Below are 22,091 nucleotides of genomic sequence, written 5' to 3'. Positions count from 1 at the left end.
AAGACTGTTCAAAGGCTATTTTGTACAATGTTACAAGAGAACTTACTTGAATGTAGTATATACCAAGAGATTTACAAGCACGATGAAATAGCAAGATATCTACAATTGTGCAAGAAGAGACATAACTCAGTGGTGGCCTCTTAAAGCTCATCTCTATCTCTTATCTAGTGGCTTTGCAGTCGGCAAAGCATAATACTCTAGAGGCCTGTTTCTAGAGAGTACGTGAGAAGTCAGTTTTTTTACTTTGTTGCTGTCTATTGCTCCTATTCAAAGCATAAAATGCACCTAATCACACAAAAAGCGGAAATTTGGGCAAGAGCTCAATGGACGTCAAGCCATAAGAAGAAAGGAGGAGTACTCGAGAAGGACAAGGAGAACAAGAACAAGAACAAGAACAAGCATTGTAAACCTTTCAACTCGGAAAGGGTGTGATAGAGAGTTCATGAAGGCTTAATTCTTATCATGTTTAAGACCAGCTTTGACAGAGACATTCAAAATCAGATGTAAAGGAGTTCAGATGCTTAACAATATCACTTCTTAGTAAAAATCAAGGATATCTTTCCCAACTATTTCACACGTTTTAGGTTCACAAACTTCTATGAAGTAAGGCTGGTTTCTGTTGTCTTCAAGAATTTGCCTTACCTCATTCGTGCTATTCATTAAAAGACCAAGTAAAAAACATAAAGATCATCACTCTTACTTCAGTGATCATGGCAAAATAGAAGGCATGCATGCTTGGGTTTCATGAATTTACTTCTAAAAAGTAACCCACCCCTCACCACAGTAGCTTCAGAATTTATTCTAGGCCAACTTTTTGACATATATGACACAAGACAAGTTACATGAGTCATAACATTTTACATATGACACAATGCATGTGGTGTAACATGACACTGGACATGTGACCTTGAAATGGCATAATGAGTAAGACTCAAGATATAGCCAACACCTGATCTTCTACTGTCGATGCCTCCCATCAGTGCGCAAAGCTTCAATAAACCCTTAAGAAATTGTTCTTAAAGTCAACCCATCAATTCGGAATGTGTGTGGTCTTTCATGTGTCCAACCACACTCTTGACATACACAAGCAAAAAACTACTCTCTTACTAGGCAAAAGGTAAAAAGAAATATTACTGCCAAATTAGTAAGACAAAGAGGCAAGGTACGAAGCTACTCGCATGTGTCCTTGGCCCATGCACCAGCTTGATTGTCACTCAGTCCTCCCTTGTACTCGTCAAAAAATTCCAGTACTGTTTGTACAAAATGATCTTGTACTACTTGACCAATATTTGTATAGGGTAGGCACAAAACATTTGCAACACTTCCTGCCAACGAAATTGGTTGGTAGTAGCCCTCCAACATTCTTTGAAGGGCATCTGGACAGCAGCTGACTATGTAAAGAATGCCACTGAAACTTTGACAAATAGGATCCTAGCTACCTTGAGAAAGCCAATGAACTCTTAATGACACATTCAGAACAAACGGGAAAAATATTTCAGAACAGTGAGCCAGCAAAGAAAATGGCCATCCAATGATCAAATAACACCAAACAGGCCAGCAATTACATGGTAAAGTAAACTTGCACCTTGTACCTCATGTTTCTTATTTCTTCTTGCCACTCTTGCCACTCTTGCCAGCAGTCTTCCCACCTTTCGAACCTTTGATAAAAAACCTTCCTTTCTTCTTTCTAACAACAGGTGGCCTTTTAGATATGTCACCTGCACGGAATGGCATGCCCAGCAATGTCAACAGCTTTTGACCTTCCTTATCTGTCTTTGCTGAGGTAACAATGGATACGTCCATCCCTCTAGGCTTGTCGATGTTGTCGAATTTGATTTCTGGGAACACACCCTGCTCTTTAAGGCCCAGGTTATAGTTTCCCTTCCCATCAAAGCTGTAAGGGTTGACTCCCAAGAAGTCTCGTGTACGTGGAAGCACCAGATTTAGCAGGCGATCCAAAAAGGAATACATCAGCTGAACAAATCACAGTAGAACAACAATGTCAAGAAGGTTAGGAATCTCTCTCTCTCTCTCTCTCTCTCTCTCTCTCTCTCTCTCTCTCAGAAACGGAGGGGACAGGACCACTGATGCACCCACCAGAGCCATCCCGCTGAGACACAGCAGAGTCGTCACACGCGCCACAGTTCGACGCACCCCCCCCCCCCCCCCACAGCAGACATCTGGTCTACAGATCCAGATCCAAGACATCCTACAGCAGAACCAGACTACTTCCACCCAGCCAGCCGACTCAGTGAACCTAGGCGGAAATGCACAAAGCAGCAGTATAATCTCTTCTCCCGCGCCCTAGCCTGGTCAATCAGACATCTCAGAGTGAATATATGGTCAATAGTGGAGAAAGCTTGTTGGAATCCAGCCTGCCCTGGTGCTCGCAGTCCCTCCTTCTCTGCATATGAGCTCAACTCTACCTCGAGCACTGCGCCATAAAGTTTGGCCAATGTATGACCAATCATGATAGTCCTGTAGTTGCTAGGGTCTAGCATGTCTCCCGCTTTGTGGAGAGGCACGATGGTGTGCATAGTCCACTCAGTTGGTAGGCCCTCCACTAGTGCCCTATTAAAGAGATGAGCAACAAAGGTTCCCAATGTGTCAGCTGCATAAATAAGATGCTCACTCTGTATACCTGTGTGGTCAGCCGATCTCCCATGCTGTAACCGGCGGATAGCTCTCTCTATCATCGAGGCGGTAAAGAAAGTAGAGGTGGTAGGGCAGGATTCCTGCGGTTGTGGTATGGGCGGCTGCTGACGGATATGGTAGAGGCTCTTTGCATATGTGTGCCATGTGTGTGGATCCTAGGGCGAGGCTCTCTCATCCTGCGCCATGCAGTGGCTGCATCTCTGCTCATGAGTAGGTGGTATATATCCCAGTACTGTGCCTCCTCATATGCACGCCTCTTACAGCGTGTGAGGATCCTCATCTGTCGGCTCGCCTGTCTCTGTGTAATGGTCCCCAGTGCTCTCTGGGCATGGAGGTGTCTATATAGCTCTCTGCACTCATCATCATACCACCAATTCTGGGGCATGCTCCCAAATCTATCTGTGTGTGCAATGTGTGTATGATGGGGGAAGTAGCGGGTGGCGGCCGTATGTAGTAGAGATGACAGCTAGGTGGTGAGTGTGTCTAGAGGTGACAGGGGATCCATCTGGAATAGCCCGTCATATACATGATGCTCATATATGTCTACCAAGTCATGGGTGAAGTAGAAAGTTGTATGCGGGGCTGTGTGGGTGCTGGTGTGGAGCTCGCCAGTGACAGTAAGAGGTACGTGTGATCCGCACCAATAGGCAGTCCACTCTTCACAAAGCATGGCATCCACAAAGAAAGGCACAGGTTGATGCTGTAGTAGCACGTTTTTTCTACTCTTGTGGGATCTCTTTTAATGTTGCCCGCTCACCATTCTTCAAAGAGATGGTGGCTGAAATTGCAGCATTTGGTGGTACATACACTCCACCCTCTCATGATTCCTTGAGGGAGAAATTGCTTGAGAATGAGATAACATCCATCAATGAAGCCATTGCACCTGTGAAGGAGAAATGGAGCACGTATGGGGTCTCTTTAATGGCAGGGTGGAGTGATATACGCAGCCATTAATTAGAAGGCGTTCTTGGAGCATGTAGAGGGAATCCACTCTACATAAAGTCTACAGAAGCTAGGGTGAGACAAAAAACTGCTCCTGTGCTATATGAGATATGGAGTGAGGTTGTTGAGTATGTGGGTCCACAAAATGTGGTTCAATTTGTTTCAAATGGTGAGAGTACCAGCAAGGCAGCAAGGGCCTTATTGGAGCAGAGGTACATTACATGGAGTCCATGCATGGCACATTGTCTCAATAACTTGCTTAAAGACATTGGAAAGTTGCATTGGATAAAGGCCACCATTGACACAGGCAAAGAGGTTGTTTCTTTCATAACCCGCCACCATTACTCTCTTGCATTATATCGCAAGTTTGCAAAGAAAGAGTTATTGAAGTACTCCAACACCCACTTTGTATACAGTTTCATGATGCTTCGTCATCTCTTTCATGTGAGACCAGTCCTAAAGCAGATGATGGCATGCCCTGATTGGGAGTCGTGGCCTACTCATAGGCAAGCACTTGGGCAACTTTGCTATGCTACTATTACACAGGATGAGTTTTGGCCTTATGTGGAGCATCTTCTCAAGTTATGTTGGTCGATTGTTAAGGTTTTGAAGCATGTGGATGCAGATGTGCCTTACATTGGGAAGATTTATGAGGCCATGGATCGGATGGTTGAGAACATTCGTTTGATATAGAGACCGATATAGATAGAAGACAAAAGTTGGAGGATCTTGCAGTGAGTAGATGGAGCCAATATGATTCTCCACTACATACAGCTTCCACTACCTATGTGCTTGATCGAGAGTTTCAACACAAGGAGAGACGACAGCAAGTAGACGGTGAGGTGGTACGTGGTTGGAATGCCACTTTGCGAAGGTTGGTTGGTACTCCAGAGAAAAGACGCAAGGTGAAGGATCAGCTTGCAAACTACCGCAACAAAGAGGGAATGTTTGGACGTGACACACAACATGACAAGTTGAAAGCTGAATTTTAAACCTTTATTTAAATCTATGTCATATGAATCTTTATTTCATGTTTGAAGTGTAATTGTGGTTTTTCAAATTGTCATGTTGTAGATTTCATGTTGGTGTTGTCACTTGGTGGAAAGACAATGGTACAAAAACGCCAGAGCTTCAACACCAGGCCATTCGTATTTTCGGGCAGGTGTGCTCTTCATAAGCTTTGGAGCGTTTATGGAGTACCTTTGGTCACATACACTCAAAGAAGAGGAATCGCCTTGGGAGCAAGAAAGCAGATGAGCTCGTCTTTGTTAATGCAAACTTGCATGAAGCATGAGTACACGTATGATAAATACATTGGCTTTCATAAATCGGAGATAGACACGGGCTCCATCATTGGTGATGTAGTTGAGGAGGCACAGGGCGATGGTCAAACACATGAAGATGGCATGGAAGAAGCTCCACCACAGGAGGAGCATGAGGATGAGCTTCAAGAGGATGAGACTATTTCTATAGCATAGAAGAGCCTTGAGGAGTCGACTCAAGACTCTAGAATCTAGAGTCTAGGCTCTAGAGAGTAGCTTCCTTTGACATTTCATTTTAATCTTTTTTTGTAATATATATATACTCTTTTTTGTAATGGCTAGTCACTAAGGACTTGGTCTTGACTCTTGATTGAGTGATGGATTTAGCTTATTTTGTGATTATGCGAAGTTCTAACTTCTAAATGCTTTGATTTCTCATGCACCTTTAGAGTTTAAAATTGTAAGTTTCAAATCATGATTCATAAATATACAGTGTAGTATGTACACACTAGACTTTTCCCATACCCCCCTCTTAGGATAACCTGGGATGACTTGGCGTTTTCGTTTCCCCCGTCCTCAAAATTGCCATTTCTGTTTTCGTTTCCGTCTCCCTGTTTCCCATAACTATGCTCTTGGCAGCTACCCTTGATCGCCCCATGGCCAATGTTCTACATGGACCACTACCAGGCAAAGGTGCACCCTAAGAAGCTCTACATTACCTCATCTATCACTTAGCTCTCTCACTGTACCCACCAGGTGTTACCTTTTTACATTCAGTTCATTTCATTTTTGCACTATCTAGGATGAGATATATATCATGGAAACATTGCAACACTTCAGTCTCATAGGCCAATTTGGCCTTTTGTAGACGTTTAATATAACTTTCTTTCTTTCGTTCTTTATTTCTAGCGCTCACTCGTGAATAACTCTCATTCAATAGCCTCCAGGCATCAGTTTACTCACATCAAAGATCCAGTGGACATAGTCCCATCTTATATACATATATACGTGCATGCATGCATGCAAGTGCATGTGTGTGTGTGTGTGTGTGTGTGTGTGTGTGTGTGTGTGTGTGTGTGTGTGTCACCTCCTCTCGCTCAATCTTCACCATGTGCCTGGTAGCCCAGGCTAGATTGACAAAAAGGATAAGGGTTCTTATCCCTCATAGAAAGATGGTGCTTTCACACACACTTCTAGGAACCTAACACGAAAGGATGGCTCTTTGAGCCTTGGGTAGCGCTCGCAGTAATGTATGGGATCCCCTTCTAGGGCCAGACCTCGGTAGGAGGGATTGGAGGAGAATTCAGAGGCTCCAGGTAATGATGTTCTCCTACATAATCTAAAGCAGGGCCAAACTGCAATGAGTACCAAACTCTGTGGAATCGACATACTAATCTTCTATGCTATCCAAGTCTTTTCGAGAGATCTTGAGAATGGTAGACTCCTGCATGGTCTAGATGCTGGTCTTTCAACTAAGAGCATCTGCCACTCGGTTATGCTAACCAAGTACGTGATCATTCCTCCAAATTGGTGGAAGATCCCACTCCGGCTTGCCGATCACTCCACTGGGCACCTCGCATCGTCGAGAGCCACTGAAGTGCTTGGTGTCTGTTTTGACTGTGAAAACTCATCCATAAAGAACAGGCTTCAAATGAGTGTTGTGATTATTGACTACTTTTCTAGCTTGCCTTTGAAAGTCTTGTAAAGATGATAAGAAAACTCACTAGGAGGTTCTGCCCCAAGGACCAAATTGATATGATGATCACCAAGACGAAAGGGGGGAGACTAGGTGGGAGATCGTCCTTAAGTAAAATGTCTTAATGAAAAAGGAGATATGCCAACTGAGGGACTAAAGAAGAAGATGAGACAGTTGTTATCGATGAGACAGAAGCTGTCTGAGCATGAACATAACTCAATGCTCCTTCCACTCCCTTGCGGATAGCTTGTCAGGCCTAGAGAATTGAAATCAAAGGAATGCCTTGGCAGATCCATAAGCGCATTGTGTGTGGCTACAGCCTCACCCTCTTGCTTAGCATGAAACACCATGGATGGCATGGGATGCATAGAAGGTAAGAGTTGAACCGCATTGGCGGTAGCAGGCGGTGCTAGGGGAGCAGGAGATACTGTGGCGACTGTGGCGGAAGGCTCTTTGAAGGCTTGCTTTGCTAGCCATTTCAGACAATCCTTATTACCACGCCCAATGGTATGACAATAAAAACATCGATTTTCTGACAAGGACTTCCTTTGCTTCTCTGGAGGAAGATATCCTCCAATGATGTCTACTTTAGCCTTTTCCTCAAGGGTTTTCTTAGGCTTGGATTCCTTACCCCCTGAACTAGAGCTAGAACTGTTGTCTATCTTAGCATCTTTAGAAGACAGAGTACCCTTCCCTGGTTGGGTTTGGGTACTAGACTACAGTTGTTTTGGCTTACCTCCATTCATCCTTATTTCTTCATTTTGAGCGAAAGTCAAAGCCTGGTCATGTGTTAGGTTCAAAGTTGCGAACTGTGAATCGAATGTTAGGATCCAATCCACAAATGAATTGATCCATCTTGGTCCTCTCAAATAACCCTAACTGCTATACTAAAGTGATAACCTTACCGGAAAACTGAACCTCGAGTGACCCATTCTGTTTGAGTCCATAGAACTCATCTGCTAGGTTGGTCAAGTACTAAGGAAGGAGAAATCAAGTCTTTAGGTCATGGACGAAGGTATCTCAATAAAAAGTTGTGACACGTGTGGTCTGGTCTGTATGTAAACTAGACCAATGCTGCCACCAAGTAAGTGTCCCACCCATAAGGTCGGGAGCCACTACATGGACTTTATCTTGAGAATCTTTAGCTTTGTCAAAGGAAAATATGCATTAAGCTGATGAAGAAATTGATTGACAGCTAAATGATCACACTTGTCATCATCCTTATTGAAATTTGGTTGAGTTCAGATGACGATTATTGACGTTGCGGGAGTCTGGCCGGTGGTATCTATGGATGGAGAAACTGAAGAGAGGGTGTGTTGAAATTGCAGATGCATGGCCTCTCTTTTCCACTTGTGTTCACAAGTATCATTCACTCTCGATCAAGCTCTCATTAGTGCTCTCGAGCTGCGAGGTCAACCTGACGCCATTCTTCTTCAAGCCTACGTTGAGCTTCCTCATAGTCCCGTCTATCTGCTTTTTCTTGTTGCTTTCCTGCTTCTGCTTCAACTTTTTCTTCCCGCCATCTGGCCTCATTCTCTCGTCTTTGTTGTTCCATCTAACATAAGAGAGATGAAGTCGAGAGTAGCTAGTGAAGAGGGTTTTACTGCAGTAGCCTCCAAGAGTTGGAGATGCTCCATGAGAAGTTGGTTTTGTGCTCGGAGTAGAGCTATGGTATCTGTTGTTGGTGAAAGAGCATGGTCTCCTTCGAGGGAGACGTCTTCCTGCTGATGTGTACTCTCCTATCTAGACATTTTTCTGAAGTCGGTGGTCGTGCCGGAGCGAAGTTAACCATCCAAGGATGCTCTCACGCTAGGATGCGGTGTGTGTGGACAGGCTGAATCTGATACCAATGTAACATGCAGCCGAATTATGCATAGATGTAGAATCCTGTCACACAAAGTCTCACACCGCCTTCTTTATCTTGAGTTTCGTGAGTCTTTAGCAATCCACTTTATCACTTCACACTTTAAGAGATGAGAGAGAGAGATAGACACACACACACACACACACAGAGCTTTGTACGCCTTATTGGGTCCCAAACATAGTCACAGGGGACGGCGGGGACGGCGCCTAGGAACGCGGGGACGCCGTCACGGTACGGCGCAGGGACGGGGACGGACGGGGACGGACGGACGTCCCCTGTCTGGCGTTTCAAACCGGGGACGGCGCAGGGGACGCCGTAGGGACGGGGGACGGCTGTCGGGGACGGCTATCGGGGGACGGCAGATAGCCGTTGCGCCGGCCCGTTTCTGGCCGTTGCGCCCGTTTCTGGCCGTTGCGCCTGCGTGCCGCGTGCCTGCCCCACTGTAGCCGTTTATGGCTGTTGGGCTTGGGCTCTACTAGCCGTTTATGGCTGTTGGGCCTTGGCCCTCTCTCTCTCTTGCCTATCTATATAAGAGCCCACAAGGCTACAAGCTGCCACACACAAGTTCATTGCTCATTGCTCATTGCTCAAGCTTCATTGCTCAAGCTTCATTGCTCATTGCTCATTGCTCATTGCTCATTGCTCAAGCTCTAGGGCCTAGGCTCTCACCTCTCCCTCAAGCCTCTTGAGTCTTGACTCTTCCAACTTCCAAGCCTCTAGGCTCTCTCTCTCTCTCTCTCTCTCTCTCTCTCTCATTCCTCAAGGCTCTCTCTCTCTCTCTCTCTCTCTCTCTCTCTCACACTCCTCAAGGCTCAAGAGTCAAGCGGCAAGCCATCTTCAACCATGGCATCCTCCTCACGTGCCGGGGCTTCTCGTAGAAGGACAACGGGATGGACATGGTGGGAGGAGGTAAACTACACCACATCCGTTCATGGAGGCGGTTCTCGGCCATGGGTATGCAAGCTTTGCCCGTACCGGCGAACGGGTGGCGCCGACAAAGTGCGAGCCCACCTCTTGCATGAGAGTGGGCATGAGGTGAGGTTTTGCACGAATGTCACGCCCGAGAAGAGACGGGAACTTCTTGACAAGCTTAGCGTCTACGAAGCGGTCGAAGCGACAAGAAGGACACCACGAGTGGCCGTGGATCCCGCGACGATGGGGAGAGGAACTCAAGCCTCTACCATGGAGTCATGTGGTGGATCGGGATCATGCACACCATCACCTTCGCCATCAAGTCGGAATGTTACTCCATCCACGACACCGGCACCCTCCATCTCCACGGCCTCTCAATCATTACGTGGCCCACGGCGACAATCTACACTTGGGGAGAATTGGAACCCCAAGTTGAAGGAGGAGGTGGATATGGCGGTGGCCCGCTTCTTCTTCCACGACCACATTGCCTTTCAAGCGGCTAGGTAAGTGCAATCGATCATTGCCAATTCATCATTCATGTTTTCATCATCCTAGTCTCCTTCTCATTAGTAAATTACTTTCTTGAATAGGTCGGAATACTTCAAGGTAATGGTTAAGAAGATTGGGGAGTATGGCTCAACCTATACGCCCCCCTCATCCGAGAGCTTGCGCACTACATTGCTCGACAAGGAGAAGCGCATTGTAGAGCAAGCGGCCGACAACACAAAGCGGCAATGGGAGAGGAACGGAGTCTCCCTCATTGTGGATGGATGGAGTGACACCCGCAAGAAGAGTATTCACGGCATGGTTGCATATTCCCGTGGAGAGATGTACTTCATCTCATCTCATGATGCATCCGGCACTGGGAAGAGCGCGGATGTGCTTGCGGCGGAGTGGGCTACCACCATGGAGATCGTTGGCCCCGAGCATGTAGTCGGCTTTGTTGCGGATGGGGAGCCTTCCAATAGGGCGGCGGGAGCTATTCTCCAAGGTATGTATGGACATGTCACGGTGTCCTTTTGTATGGCTCATTGCCTAAACAACCTCCTCAAGGACATCGGGGCATTACCATGGATCAGCCCGCTCATTGAGGAGGCCAACACCATGGTCTCCTTTGTCCTCAACCACCAAAGACTTCGGCATGAGTTCAACAAGAGGTCCTGTCTCTCTCTTCTCAAATATTCCGACACCCGGTTCGCCTACAACTTTCTCATGTTGGGCCGGTTGAAGGATTGTAGTGGTGCTTTGAGGGGGCTTTTCCTTAGCGACGAGTTTGTCGCCATGCAAGAGTCCCATACAAACACTGGCCAAGAGTGTAGGCTACGGGCGGATGACGCCTCTTGGTGGGAGCGTGTGAAGACCACAGATGCTATGGTGAGGCCCATAGTCCACCTGTTGAGGATTGTAGACGCTATGCAGCCATGCATAGGCAAGGTCTACGAGGCCATGGATCGCATGATAGAGAAGTTGAAAGACTTCGTGCCTGACGAAGACAGATACGAGGAGATCCATGCCTTGTGTCTAGGAAGGTGGAATTCCTACTACTCTCCATTGCATGCAGCAGCTTATGTGGTGGACCCAGAATTCCAAGGCAACAAGCAGGAGAGCGACCGGGAGGTGAGCGCTGGATGGAGGATCATCTTGGATCGTCTTGTGCCTGATGCATCGGTTAGGCGCAAGATCAGGGACCAGCTTTCGATGTACAGGTCGTTTCATGGCTCCTATGGCTGTCATGATGCACAGGTTGACCGCTCCAAAGTTGGTGCTGCTCTATGGTGGGAGGACTTTGGTTCAGATGGACCGGAGCTGCAGCAGCTTGCCATCCGCATACTTAGCCAGGCCGTCAGCTCCTCTTGCTTGGAGCAACTTTGGAGTACCTACAGCCACATTGCCTCTAGGAAGAGGAACCGACTCGGGGTAGAGCGTGCCAATGACCTTGTCTTCGTCAGCGCGAACTTGCGAATGCTTTGCAAGAGCATGACCAAGAAGGCAGATTCCTTCACCGAGTGGGAGATGAGTCAACAAGAAGAGCAACGGGAGGATGAGGTGCAGGAGCAGCATGCCAGTGAGGATGAGACTGAGGATGAGCTTGATGCTTCTTTGGCAGCCGCACAAGCTACCCATGACCATGAGGCGAGCACTTCACGTGGATGATCATTCATGGATCATGATTCATGGGCCTTACTACTTAGCTCTAGCCTCTAGCCTCCAGTCTTCAGCACTTTTTTGTCATTGACTCATTTGAGTCCGTCCTTGTATTTTCATTTTGCCTCCTTAAGGCTCCTGAGTCCTGACTCTTGAGTCATGACTCATTTTGTATCAGATATCTACTTAATTATTATCTTTGACTCAAAATCTTAGCATTTTAGTGTAAACTTGTGCTCATTTTGATGTGCTTCCAAAGTAGAATAAGTGCAGAGTAGAAAATTTTTAAAAAAAATTATTTTTTGAGTGCCGTTCCCTCCCCCGTCCCCGTTCCCTACTTATGGCCGTCCCCCGTCCCGTCCCCGTCCCCGTCCCCCGTCACCGTCCCCCGTCCCTTGTGACTATGGTCCCAAATTACCCACTGAAGGGCCCTCTCCTATTGCTAGGAGTATTTGCTTTATTACTTTGAAAAGAATGACTAAATTTGGACTGTAGATAAGCCAAACGCAAGACCTTCGGAGTGTTAAAATATTGCATCTTCTTATGCTGTCGTGGAGGTCCTGTCGGCCTGTTTCTACAACCAACCTGGTTCATGCACAAGTATATAAGAGTTGCTCTCTTTTATTCATTCAATCATCTTACAGTGCCCTATTTGTTGGCTCTTGTACTCTGTAACCTCAAGCTAATAAAGCTCTTGTGCTTGCTTGCAATCTTTCTCTCTCTCGTGTTTATTTGCTTCCGCTTGTGCACATTCTTTCATGGTATCATACGCTTAGGCTCTGGCTATTGCACAATCTGCTTCTCCCCTTCTTCAACTATGCCTTGCGTTTTCTGCTTCCCTAGATTCTCCAGGCTGTAGATCCTTCAAACAGTGGCTGCGTTTTCTTCCTTAGCTGTGTTTTTTAATCTACAAGCCCTCCTACTGCTGTCGGCCAGCCTCCAGGCTGCGTTGTCTTCTACAGAGGCAAGTGGAGGAGTTCTAGCTGCAAATTCAGTAAGGGCATCAGACAAGTTGCACATCAGCTCTTCTCCCTCCAAGATCCCCTCCCCCTTTCAGTAGGAGGTTCCCGGTGGTGTGTTTTGAGTTTCTTTTGCTGATGTCCAGCCTGCATCTTCGGAGGGGGCTACTAGTCCCTAATTGGATCCTGTGGAAAGGTGCTTGAGAGAGCACGTGGATTGCTTAAATACTGAGGTTGTTTGAGACATAGCTTCTTTGAGACAGATATGGTTCCCCCTACACGAACAAGGAGGACAAGCTCAATGGTTCAAACTATGATCACTGGAAGCTACAGATGAAGGTCTGGTTCATACACAAGGGACTCTGGGAGATTGTTCAGGGCCACGAACAAAAGCCCAAACGCCCTACCAGCTCTAGGAAGTGGACTCGGGACTAGGAGGATGCTTTTCTTGCAGAACTTTCAACTTGGGAGAATCAAGACTCAAAAGCTCACTCTGCACTTGTACGAGCCATCTCACCCGAGGTCTCCCCCGCCGTGCAAACATTGGATTGTGCTGCTTCTGTTTGGAGAAAGCTGACAGATCTATTTGCACGGGACTCTACAATGCGGTTTGTCAACCTATTGGGTCAGCTCTTTTCTCTGGAGTTTACAGCAAGGACTTCCATGCAGTCGTTTGTGAAGAAGGTTAAGGTAATCCATGACCAATTATTGGCAATGGGTACTGCCCTGACCTCTTCTCAGTGAGCTATCCGCAAGGGAGCAGAAGGAGCACTTCTTTATGTTCGTGCTCAAACAACCCCTCCCTCATTAGTAGCATCCCTTACATCTTCAGTCCCTCAGTTAGCAGACCTCCTATCCAGACACCAGGACATTATGCTTAGGGACGATCTCCCACCCAGTCTCCCACCCTCTCGCCTTGAGGACCATCACATTGATTTGGTCCCTGGATCAGACCCTCCTAGCAGGTTTCCCTATCGTCTTTCCAAGACTTTAGAGGGCGAGTTGGAAAAGCAATTATCTGAGCTTCTCCGAGCCGGATTCATTCGGCCTTCTTCCTCCCCATTTGCTGCACCTATCCTATTTGTCCAAAAGAAGGACAAGTCTGCACGCCTTTGTGTAGACTACAGGGCATTAAACAAACTCACTATCAAGAACAAGTTTCCTATGCCCAGGATAGAGTACCATTTGGAGCGTTTAGACGGTGCTAAGTTTTTCACTAAGATCGATCTCAAGAGTGGTTACCATCAGGTCCGCATTTTTTAAGCTGACATTCCAAAAACAGCTTTCAGGACAGAGCGTGGTCACTACGAGTTCGTAGTCATGCCTTTTGGGCTTACAAATGCACCCGCAACGTTCAATAAGATGATGTCTAGGATTTTCGCAGTCCACATTGGGAAGTGTGTTTTCATATTCCTTGATGACATACTAGTCTTCTCAGCCACTGCGGAGCAGCATGAGAAAGATGTGGAGAAAGTCTTGCAACTTTTGCGAGATAATCAGCTCTACATAAATGCCAAAAAGTCTATCTTTGGTGTTAAAGAAATTCAGTATTTGGGTTACATCATCGGTTCCGATGGGATTAGACTGGACCCCTCAAAGGTTCAAGAGATCTTAGATTGGGATATTCCTAAGACCGCCCAAGAAATCCGTTCATTCGTAGGTCTTTGTCAGGCCTATAGCACACATGTCCATCAGTTTTCCAACCTTGCAGCACCTCTTACCGACTTGCTCAAGGGGGTGAAGGCTCGCAAGCAGAAAGTCTCAGTTACAGGTAAGGCACTTGATGCATTCCGTGCACTCCAGAAAGCTGCCTCAGAAAAACCTGTATTAAAGTTAGCATCATGGGACGAACCTTTCGAGGTCATCACCGATGCCAGCAATGTAGCCATAGGTGCAGTCCTCCAGCAGGACAATAGACCCGTGGCATATTACAGCAGAAAGTTGGATGTCGCCGAAAAGAATTATTCGGTATATGACAAAGAGCTTTTGGGTGTGATCACAGCGCTCAAACATTGAAAGCCTTTTCTTTATGGACAGGCTTTCACAGTGAAAACAGACCACCAAGCACTTAAGTGGCTTCAGACTATGCCAAGTGCCCAGTGGAGTGATCGACAGGCCACGTGGAGTCAAATCTTTCAACAGTTTGGAGGTATGATTGAATACATCCCTGGTAAGCATAACCCAGTAGCAGATGCTCTCAGTCGAAAGTCCAGCATCCAGGCAGTCCAAGAAGCTACCATTCTCGAAATCACGGGGAAGGACTTGGATAGTATGAAAGACCAATATGTCGACTCCCCTGAGTTTGGTACTCAGTATAGTTTGGCCCTCACTTCTGAGCACGGCCACTATTCAGTACAGAACGGTTGGTTGTTCTACAAGAACCGTCTCTGTGTTACTCGAGAAAAGCGTTCCGCTCTTCTCCACAATGCCCATGACTCCTTAGTTGGAGGACATAGGGGTATCAACAGTACCCTCGAGAAATTAGAACGGTCCTTTTATTGGCCAAAGATGAGGCGTGATGTCTATGCACATGTACAAGCCTGTAAGATTTGTCAAAAAGTCAAGGTTCCCCATACAAAGAAGGCAGGTTTACTTCAACCTTTGCCTATCCCCGACGGACCTTTTATCGACATATCTATGGACTTTGTAGGGCCTCTACCAGCATCCACTGGATCCCGTAACACTCAGTGTGTTTTACCATTGTGGATCGCTTTAGTAAGTTCTGCATGCTCATCCCATGCAAGCATACGGCCACAGCCGAGGACGTAGCCCGTCTGTTTCTCAAGCATTGGTATCCAATTTGTGGTTTGCCTAGCACCATAACATCAGACAGAGATTCCAAGTTTACCTCGCATTTTTGGAGGGCCTTATTTGAAAACTTCGGAACTAAGTTGCAGTTGTCTAGTGCATTCCATCCCCAGACAGATGGCCAGACAGAAATTTATAATCAGTTGGCCTTTGATGTCCTCAAGTCATACTGTCATGACCAGCAGTCCAAATGGGAGCACTATCTTCCATTGGTCCAAGCTATCTTGAACGACACTCATTCATCCAGTGTCGGACGGACTCCATATGAAGCAGCCTTTGGTCGCCGTTTTTCTTCTCTTTTGACGAGAATGGTGTCTCCATCTTTAGAGGCTAATAAAACCACAGAAGCATTTTCCGAGATCATTGAGTCAGTCAAAGACCGCTTGACCAAAGCTCAGGAAGCATATAGCAGACAGGCAAATAAATCTAGACGAGATGTCCACTTCAAGAAAGGGGATTGGGTCTATTTGCGTATCATGAAGCAGAGATTGAAACAAGTGGACAAACGTTGTCCCAAGCTTTCATTCCGTAGTTTTGGCCCTTTTCCTATCGTTAAGAAGATAAGTGATGTCTCAATGAAGTTAAAGTTGCCTGCCAATTGGACAATGCATGATGTTTTCCATGTTTCTTGGCTAAAACCATATGTTGGTCCAGAAGTGTTTGATGTTTCAGATGAACAGCAGCCAGACGTGGTAGACGAGGCAGAAGTTATTGAGCCTGAACAGATCCTTCTTCATCGATGGAAGCATGGTTCCGGTCGACGGATTCGTCAGTTCTATACGAAGTTCCGAGATCGAGGCACCCACGAAGCCGTATGGCTCGACGAGGAGTTCTTCCAGGAGTACCCCCAGTTATTGGCAGACTACTTGGAAGCCATGAACCTGCCGCCAAGCTAATCAGGAGGGAATGTCACATGCACTCTGCACTCAGTGCATGGTGACAACATGGCTCATCATCAAAAGTGCAGCAGTTGTACAGTTTTAGAACCCAATAGGATGATATTTGTTGTACGCCTTGACCCCATTGTACATCCTCAGTCCAGGATAAGTCAGGCACGAGCTACGTAGGTCATTCCTCAGCCTTAGTAGGTCAGTCAGTCAGTCAAGTCCCTTAACCCACTTGGAGAGAATCATTCATGCATGGAGAGTCAGTAGAAGCCTTAGGGTTTGCATCAGAAAGCACTTTGCATCTTGCATAATATGCATACATATGCCTGTGCATCATTTAGAACATCCCCAAAGCCTTAGGGAATTTACTGGGATTTATTTGGTATTTTTCCCATATTTATTAGTATTTATTTATCATTATTTGCATTATTGGGCATTTATAAATATTAATTTTATTTAATGACCAACCTCCAGTTAGTATAAATAGGCTTGCCTAGAGCCTCTTTTGCTCATTCAGTCTTCATTGTGCTAAGAGCTCTCCTCTCTCTTGCTTTCAGCCCAAGACTAATCCAGCCCTAGTACCCATAAGCTTTCTTCTCCGCCCTTGAGATCCATAGCTTCAGCCCAGCCCTAGGTGCCTGTCCTCAGCCTCTTTCAGCCCTGAATTCAGCATCAGTTCATGCCCTAGATTCAGCATACTCTTCAGCTCAGTTCCACGCCAAAAACCAGTAGTTGGCAGCCTGCAGATACCTGCGTTTGGTGCAGCCGTACAGCAGTCCATCTGCGTTTTGCTCCAGCCGTACAGCAGCAGACCTGCAGTCCTCTGTTGCTCATGCGTTTCAGTCCACAGCCCTCTCCAGACACCTGCATTTCTGTCCACAGCAGATTCCAGCCCTGAAGCAACAGTCTACAGCAGTTTCCAGCCCTGAAACTGTTGTTTGCATCAGTGTTCAGCATTCTGTGCATCATCAACACATTCAGCAGTCATCTGGTGAAGGTAACTCAGCATTCATATGTGTTTTCAGCATTCTAACAGTGTGTAGAACAGTCCACCTTCTTCTTCTTTGAGCCTCAGGTGTGCAGCCCTTCCTCATGCCCTTGGGAGGAGTGCATAGGCTCAAGATCAAGTCATTGAGGTGTTTCTACAGCAGTGTACAGATCAGCCGCTCTCCGATCCTCCGAGATCTTGCGTTTGGCTTATCTACAGTCCAAAGTCATTCTCTCTAAAGTAATAAAGCAAATACTATCTCGTTATCGGGATAGGGGGCCCTTCAGTGGGTAATTCGGGACCCAATCTAGTGTACAGTGTTCATATCTCTCTCTCTCATCTCTTTAAAGTTTGAAGTAAATGAAATGGATTGCTAAACTCACGAAACTCAGGATACAGAAGACGGTGTGAGCATATTGTGTGACAGGATCAACCAATACAAAGACTTCCGCTGCATATCACATGGGAGGAGCTTGTGCCCATGGTCCTGGACCAAGAGGAACGATTCACGAACCCTCCTCCGGGTGGAGGTTCGGAGGCCTTAACTGGCCAACGGTCGAAAGGCCGTAACACGGGCAAAGGAAAGGCTTCATCGAAGAAGTCTTCTGAGAAGAAGTCCGTTACTAACCGCGAGAAACTAAAGGCAAAGAGGACCTATAATGATTGTGGCGAGAAAGGCCACTATTGGAGGCAGTGTCCCAAGCGAAAGACCGAGAAGGGTGAAGATTCCTCAGCAGCAATCATGAAGACTCCGGCTTTTGTGCACCTGGAGGTGGTGGACACCGCTGTTTCATTTTCTTCAGGCAGGGAGGAGATTGGAGGACTCTCCGCGACGGATACTCGGGAGTGGATTCTAGACAGTGGTGCTTCCAGGCACATGACTCCTTCCCGCTCTGGTTTACAGGATCTCTACAGGTTTTCTGGTCACGTTCTTACTGGGGATACATCCACTATCCCAGTTCACAGTGAGGGCAGGATGGAGATAGATCTCGATGGCAGAGGGGGAAAGCATTCCTCCCAGGTGTTGTATGTTCCGTCACTTGGTTTTCATCTCTTGTCAGTGCATCAGGTTTGCAAGACTAGCGTACGGGTGGAGTTTGATGAGTATTTTGTTGCTCTCCGGGACAAAGCAACAGGCCAAGTGGTTTGGGAAGGCGGAGTGGAGAATGGAGTTTACAAGCTTTCAGCACTCTCTCTCCCAGGTCCTCAAGTTTGTGATGAGTGGCAGTCTGGTAATGGCCACTTAAGTGTGGATACGCTGCAGGTGTAGGCTTGCCGGGACCAGATGGTGGATAGCTTGCCAGTAGATGGCAGCAATTGGCAGGAACTCTCCAGTATTGATGTTGGTGGTTCTTGTGTTCGTCAGTCAGAGGAAACTCTACAGGTCACTTATGCTCTGATGTCTCATTGTATTCGGGACAAAGAACCTCCAGTAGATGAGGATGTTCTTTCCACGGGGACCTTTCGGAAAGCCAGGCAGGTGGAAGTTGATTACTTGCAGTAGGAGGTGGGTTCTCCAGGCTTTGTGGTTCCGGACTCAGAGGGGGCAGCTGCAGCTGCAGGAGCATCAATATATTCGATTTAATGTCCAGTCAGCTGGCTGACGGCTAGTTCTCCAAGTGTCCAAAGGGGCTATAAAAGGGAACATGTGCTCAAGGATAGAGTCATTCATTCCACTAGGGAATGGGTCCAAGTTTAGGACTGTTTTGGTGATTTACACCTTTTCAAGAAGGCAGCCTTTGGCTGTAGATTGTTGGTACCTTTTTGTACCATGTGAATATACTAAATTTCCAGCATATCTCTCTGTCTCTACTCTCCCTTCTATCTGCGTTTTTGCATCAGCATGTTCTCACAGTAGTGTTTAGGGCTGAAAGAAGACCCCGAGAGCTTCCGCGTGTTACAACAAGGCTCAAACAACTTCAATCTTTACTATGCCAAGCCTTCTCCTAGCTTGAGAGGATTCAAAATTATTGTAAGTTACTTAAACTTTTTCCATTGTGCATGCACAAATATTAACCTGCAAAAACCCATCTTAGCAGTCTAGCAATGTCTTGGCCGTCGATGTTTGAAAGCCTAATTCAAATTCTGACATTGTGTGGCAAGGTCTTGTGTTTAGGGACTAGAGACAAGTTCTATGGGCAGTTTAACAACGTCTAGCATGAAGGGGATCAAAGGCCTGAACAAAAAAGCTTGCACTTATTCTCCTGCTAGGGCGATCAGAGACCTGGATCAATCACCACCAAATAACCATGTTTTGCGCTTTAAAGTGCTTAAGACCTAAATCAAACGCTAACAGCACAAACGCATGACGAGCTTAGGGGACTGAACGCATGTTTCATGGATCAATAAAGCAAAAATAACAAATTGCACGGGAAAACTGAAAACTAGAAGCACCTACCTCTCCTCTTAAAGTCACAGCTATGCCAACTGGCACCCCCTCGCGGATCTTGAAGCCGGCTATGGCTTTCTTGGCCCGGGTAATAACTGGCCTTTGGCCAGTCACAATGGAGATGTCCTTAATGGCAGCTTCAAGGACTTTGGCATTCTGAGAGCCTTCTCCAATGCCACAGTTAACCACAACCTTCTCCACCCTCGGAACCTACAACACACAGCCGCAGCTTACAACAGGTCCAAAAATTAAAAAAAATCCGGCGGTAAGAAGTTTCTCTGCCACCGGGCAGAAACTACACCAGCAGAAACTACTCGCCGAAGAAGTATTTCCGGCGGACAGCAAGACATACCTGCAGAGTGTTGGCGTACTTGAACTCTTCTTTCAGCGCCGGAATCACCTTGCTGACGTAAATGGCCTTAAGCCTGGGCAAGTCTTCTAATTTTGTGTCCGACGGAGGTGCTGCGACGACGGCTGCAGATGAGGATCGTACCGACAGAGCCCTTCTAGTTGCCTTTCCGGCAGTAGAGGGAGAAACGGAGACTAAGGCCAGGTGCACGGAGGCCGGCATGAAGTCTTTCAAAGAGTACGAAGACGATGCAGCGAGCGACGAAGTCGTAGTGGCCGGAGACGACATGACTCCTATGCCTGCTGCCATGGCCATGTTGCTAGTGCTCTCTCCTCCTCTCACGCTACGCTTCTCTGAGACTTATCTGCATTTGCATTTTGGTGCTCTACAAATTATTTAATAATACGATTGTGGAAAATTTGAAAAACCATGTTCTTGGTTACGCAAAAGACATACTTAGGGGGTACCATGAAAATGTTGCTTTGATTTTATTCGTGCTAGGAGTCCAAGGAAAAAGTTAATTTAAAACAATGGGATCAAGTGTGAAATAGTAAGAACTTCTTTTTTTGGAAAATATATATATATAGTTATATTAGTATGCTATCCATCCACATGTACAACAGTCAACATGAGAAGAGTATGGGGGTGCTAGGTTCCCCCTTTTTTGTTGAGAACTGAATTGTTCCTTTGGTACGTGTAAAAGGATGCATCCATATTCCACCCCTACCCACAACACTAGTAGAGCTCTTCATTATTTAGCAGCCCACAAATCTGATCCTCCCACCCAAAAGATGATTAATCCCATCTAATATGCTACAAAGTGGCTACTAGCACTAGTAGAGCTCTTCATTATTTAGTAGCCCACAAATCTAATCCCACCTCTCATCCTCCCACCCAAAAGATGATTGATCCCATCTAATATGGTATCCCAGCTACAAACTGGCTACCAGCACATGGTAAAGCCCTTAGGGGTCTGCTCCTCCATAGCCTCCTTCTTGCTCCATATCTTCACATCAGGCCTCTATCCAACTGGGTTCTCTATTAATGCCTAGAAGGTGTGTTTCTCCCTCAAGTACCACCTCCGTGTTTTAGGCCCAAACTTTGGCAATCTAACTCTCTTATTATTATGTGTCACCAACTCCTTCAAATCTTTCCGTGAGTATACCTGCAACATGCCATGTGTGGCCACGTCGCTCACCATGGCACCCTGGTAAAAAGCGTGCTAATGGTGGCGCATGCTAAAAATAGCACAACTAAAAAGCTAACGACAGTTAAGGCAAACCAAAAGCACTTCAAGTAGCACGGCTACTACAAGAATCCGAGGCACATGGCACACACTGGTGGATGGCATGTTAACGCTCACTTCCCCTTTCGCACGTCTTGAACAACAAGTGTTGAATCCTCTTCCACACAGCGTGTTAACACTCACTAGTGCTTTCGAGTGAAATCTTCGATCACGTTATAAGTGCTAACTCTCTAAATACAATTCACAGTGTAAGATGGATTGTGAACGGGAGCTTCTTTCGTCTATAACCCAAGAGACTAGAGACTTCTGAGATATCGAGCTCAACTAGTGCTACGACAGACATTGATGACCTGCCTGGGTGATAGCTTTCGCACTTATGCCACTAGCATGGTTGGTGAGATTATGGTTGATATGTCGCTAGTGGAGGACAGGTTGTGTGACAACCACTTTGAAGTACTAGAGTTATGGCATAGTTATACGTCAGCTCATATAGTCGGGTTCACCCTATGGACCGACCGTTTGTATGTTATTGTAGGAGAGTACTTTCCTTTTATGTATGTACTCTTATCTTTTAGTTATATATGGTTGCAGAGAAGAGAAGAAGAAATAAAAAAATTCAGCTAACCATCTCTCTCTTGTGTGTGTTTGCTTGCAAGGAACTCAAGCTATCCATCTCCCCCGCATTCTCTTTATGGTATCAGAGCTCCGATTCGTGTGAGAGCTAAGGAGGTAAGCAAGAGGTAAGAACAAACAAGGAAGGAAGCAGTACACGGGTAAGAGCATCATCATCTCTTCCCTTCTTATTTAGGTACAACACCCCCTCGGTAGCCCCTCGGTAGCTTTGGGAGCTACACATCTCCGATTGAGGAGCTGTCTTCGCAAGCTTCTAGGTGCATGTGTGGTACATATTACTTTGTACTCCAATTTTACGGGCCAGATTTACATTTTGGGCACGTTTTAGCCTCCGTTCGATCACACTGCAAGGCATT

At 46.5% G+C, this 22,091-nt stretch overlaps 1 protein-coding gene across 4 annotated transcripts; it reads right to left on the bottom strand.

Annotated features, from left to right (window-relative positions):
- Window positions 1-990: 990 nt before the first annotated feature.
- Window positions 991-20,244, bottom strand: LOC147641410 (Ribosomal L5P family protein). 4 transcript variants are annotated; one of them, XM_086821122.1, is made up of 4 exons: window positions 19,860-20,244; window positions 19,517-19,717; window positions 1,593-1,974; window positions 991-1,459 (listed from the first exon to the last, which is right to left on the bottom strand). In XM_086821122.1, the coding sequence occupies exons 1-3, from the start codon at window positions 20,169-20,171 to the stop codon at window positions 1,603-1,605; spliced, it is 885 nt and encodes a 294-aa protein (XP_086677248.1). In that variant the 5' UTR covers window positions 20,172-20,244; the 3' UTR covers window positions 991-1,459; window positions 1,593-1,602. The 4 variants fall into 4 exon arrangements, with proteins under 4 accessions (XP_086677248.1, XP_086677255.1, XP_086677264.1 ...); XM_086821129.1 differs by having other exon boundaries at window positions 991-1,439; XM_086821138.1 differs by having other exon boundaries at window positions 991-1,376.
- Between the last annotated feature and the right edge of the window lie 1,847 nt (window positions 20,245-22,091).

The sequence above is a fragment of the Cibotium barometz genome, chromosome 2, assembly GCF_041138505.1.
Source record: "Cibotium barometz isolate CiBa-2024 chromosome 2, ASM4113850v1, whole genome shotgun sequence".
Taxonomy (NCBI): domain Eukaryota; kingdom Viridiplantae; phylum Streptophyta; class Polypodiopsida; order Cyatheales; family Cibotiaceae; genus Cibotium; species Cibotium barometz.
Note: the sequence above shows the minus strand (reverse complement) of the source record. Positions and strands in the feature narration are given on the sequence as shown.

Excerpts from the sequence above, each read along its gene's own strand:
- LOC147641410 (XM_086821122.1), bottom strand. The coding sequence starts at position 20,171 with ATGGCCATGGCAGCAGGCATAGGAGTCATGTCGTCTCCGGCCACTACG. Across the intron at positions 19,718-19,859 it reads AGTACGCCAACACTCTGCAG|GTTCCGAGGGTGGAGAAGGT; the intron begins GTATGTCTTGCT and ends TGTGTGTTGTAG. Across the intron at positions 1,975-19,516 it reads CTGTGACTTTAAGAGGAGAG|CTGATGTATTCCTTTTTGGA; the intron begins GTAGGTGCTTCT and ends TGATTTGTTCAG.